Here is a 2319-nt window from a genome sequence, read left to right as displayed (position 1 = left end):
ATATACATACAAATATTTATTTGAATAGTCCTAACTTAATATTTGCCTACGGTAAATAAATATTTGCTAAATAAAAAAATGATAGTTAAGTTAAATTAATGATTCTTGTATCAAATATAAATATATATATATATAAGTTTACATTTAGTGTAAATTTAAAAAGAAGGATGTAAACAAAAATATTCAACACACTAGTACTGTTTAAACAAATATTTATTAAAATTTAGTATTTTTCTCATTGCAGTAACTCTATTGTCTTGCTAGATTTCATCGCGTATATTTTTTTCAAATCTGAAAATAATTTTCTTTTAGATGTAATATAAAATACAAACAACTCGAATAAAAGTTGTCGATAAGAACTTTCTGTGAAATGAAAATAGTCTGAGCTTAGCATTTATTTGTGTATATCACTTTCTCGTTTAAAACTCTGTTAAATTTTATCTACATCGTCAATGAGTGAAATCTTTACCATACCAAGAATTATCTTAAACCAAGATTCTAATTACAAGAATATTAAGATCAGCTTTACCTGTAGAGATAAAATTAATTGTGCTTACAGGCGTGCTTCACATTCTGATTACAGGTATCCAGTAACGAATACTTCAGCGTCAGTTTCGAGGTGAGCGACGACGTCTTGACTTCCTTCGATCGGGAGGAGTTTCTACCGGCGACGCGAGGAACTTACCTGGTGTGAGTGAAGCTTTATCGTACTTTTAATACTTTGCGCATCTGCGCCACCGTCGGGGGCGATAAATTTTCACGCGTATCACGTTGTGCGAATGACAATATGGCACTATTTATAGACGCGCAACGGAACCGCAATACGCGCGTCCTGGGACCGATTATCCAATCGAATAACCGCCGGCATTACGTCATACGACTTACAAAACCCTTCCCGTTGCAGGCAAGGATGCGAAAAATGCACGCCGTCCACCCTCGCGACATCATTGTTCCATTATCTCACGATGGTCGATCCTGAGGCGGATCAGTTTCAAAATATTCGTCCCGACATCGACATCTTTCATCCCCCGTCGTTGTCGCAAAAGATTAAAATTCACCCCCAGAGCGAAAAATCCTTGTTCCACTTAGGAAATCAATAATGGTTCATAATTATTATTTCTCTATAATCATTATTTCTCCAGATTTTTATGAGAATAATTTCAGTTTTGCGGTGTCTCGTGTTGAAATACGATTGCATTATTATTTATTTCGTCACAAAGAACTTACAATTTATTTCCATCATATGTGATATACGATTCTCATTGCAATGTGACGTTTTCTCTACAAGAGAGAATATTTTCTGGAACATAAATCTCCGAAATCACCAATTTCACGTTCAGCGTTTTTTGCCATTAATTCTCACTAATTAATGCCTACAGAGACATGCTTGGAATGTACTATACGTAATACCTATCGTTAAAGAACATTCCATTAAGTCAAGTACTACCGTCATGTATCACATGTTGTTTAACGACGACTAAAGATATACCAACTGACTGCGTTACATTCAATCTTCTTTAGATTCATTCACGAAAAAAAGGAAATGGCTCCTCGTACCTCTTTTATCGATCTCCGGGACGATCCGATGATCCATTAAAGAAAGAGGAGGAGGAGAAAAGAAGGCAGAAGGTACTATTTTTGAAATCGTCAGGAGGTCGGTCCTTATTCCCCCCTAGTTGTCCTCCCTAGTCACCCTCTACAGGGTGTACCGATTTATTATCATGACATCGCCGAGGGGGAAACGGATTTGTGGGCGGAAATAAATAGGCAAAGCTCGTCGCCGCATTCATCGTGCGTTTATAATAAGGGACAAGGGAAATATAATAAGTAATGCACTGGAAGCGCTTTATTTCATAATTACGAGTGCAGACTTACCCCAAAAAATACATGCACTGAAAAAAATATTAAATTTTAATAAATATTTGTTTGAATAGTTTTAATCAAATATTTAAATAGTTTTAAACTAAATATATAAATATATACATACATTTATTTAATAAAAACATTAATATATAACAGAAAATATTAATTTGATTTAACCCTTATGTGGCCAACCAGGTACCCGGGTACCTCTATACATAAATAATGGATTCGGGTAGTATATCCCTACTGTGGCCAACCAGGTACCCGGGTACCTATGGTCGCACATTTTGTTGAATAACTTTTTTTCTTAAAAATATTGGCTAAAATCGTCTCGGATCCCCATTATTTGACCGATTTCCTATAAAATTATGCATTAGAAAGTTTTTTTTTTATTTATTTTCACAAAAAATTTCGAGTTTCAAAAAAAGTACCTCCCCAGGCCAACCAGGTACCCGG

The 2319-nt window shown here is 35.1% G+C and overlaps 1 protein-coding gene across 4 annotated transcripts in view; it reads left to right on the top strand.

The window, feature by feature from the left end:
• The window catches only part of LOC108756487 (pleckstrin homology domain-containing family G member 5-like), a 155838-nt gene that overhangs the window by 126230 nt on the left and 27289 nt on the right, over positions 1-2319 (top strand). For all 4 annotated transcript variants that reach the window (XM_018500350.1, XM_018500348.1, XM_018500347.1 and 1 more), the window contains one exon: positions 584-690. In XM_018500350.1, coding sequence (XP_018355852.1) covers positions 584-690 — 107 coding nt within the window. The remainder of the gene's footprint in view (positions 1-583; positions 691-2319) is intronic.

This window comes from Trachymyrmex septentrionalis, unplaced genomic scaffold (assembly GCF_001594115.1).
Source record: "Trachymyrmex septentrionalis isolate Tsep2-gDNA-1 unplaced genomic scaffold, Tsep1.0 scaffold127, whole genome shotgun sequence".
NCBI lineage: Eukaryota > Metazoa > Arthropoda > Insecta > Hymenoptera > Formicidae > Trachymyrmex > Trachymyrmex septentrionalis.
This window is presented reverse-complemented; position numbering and strand designations above follow the sequence as displayed.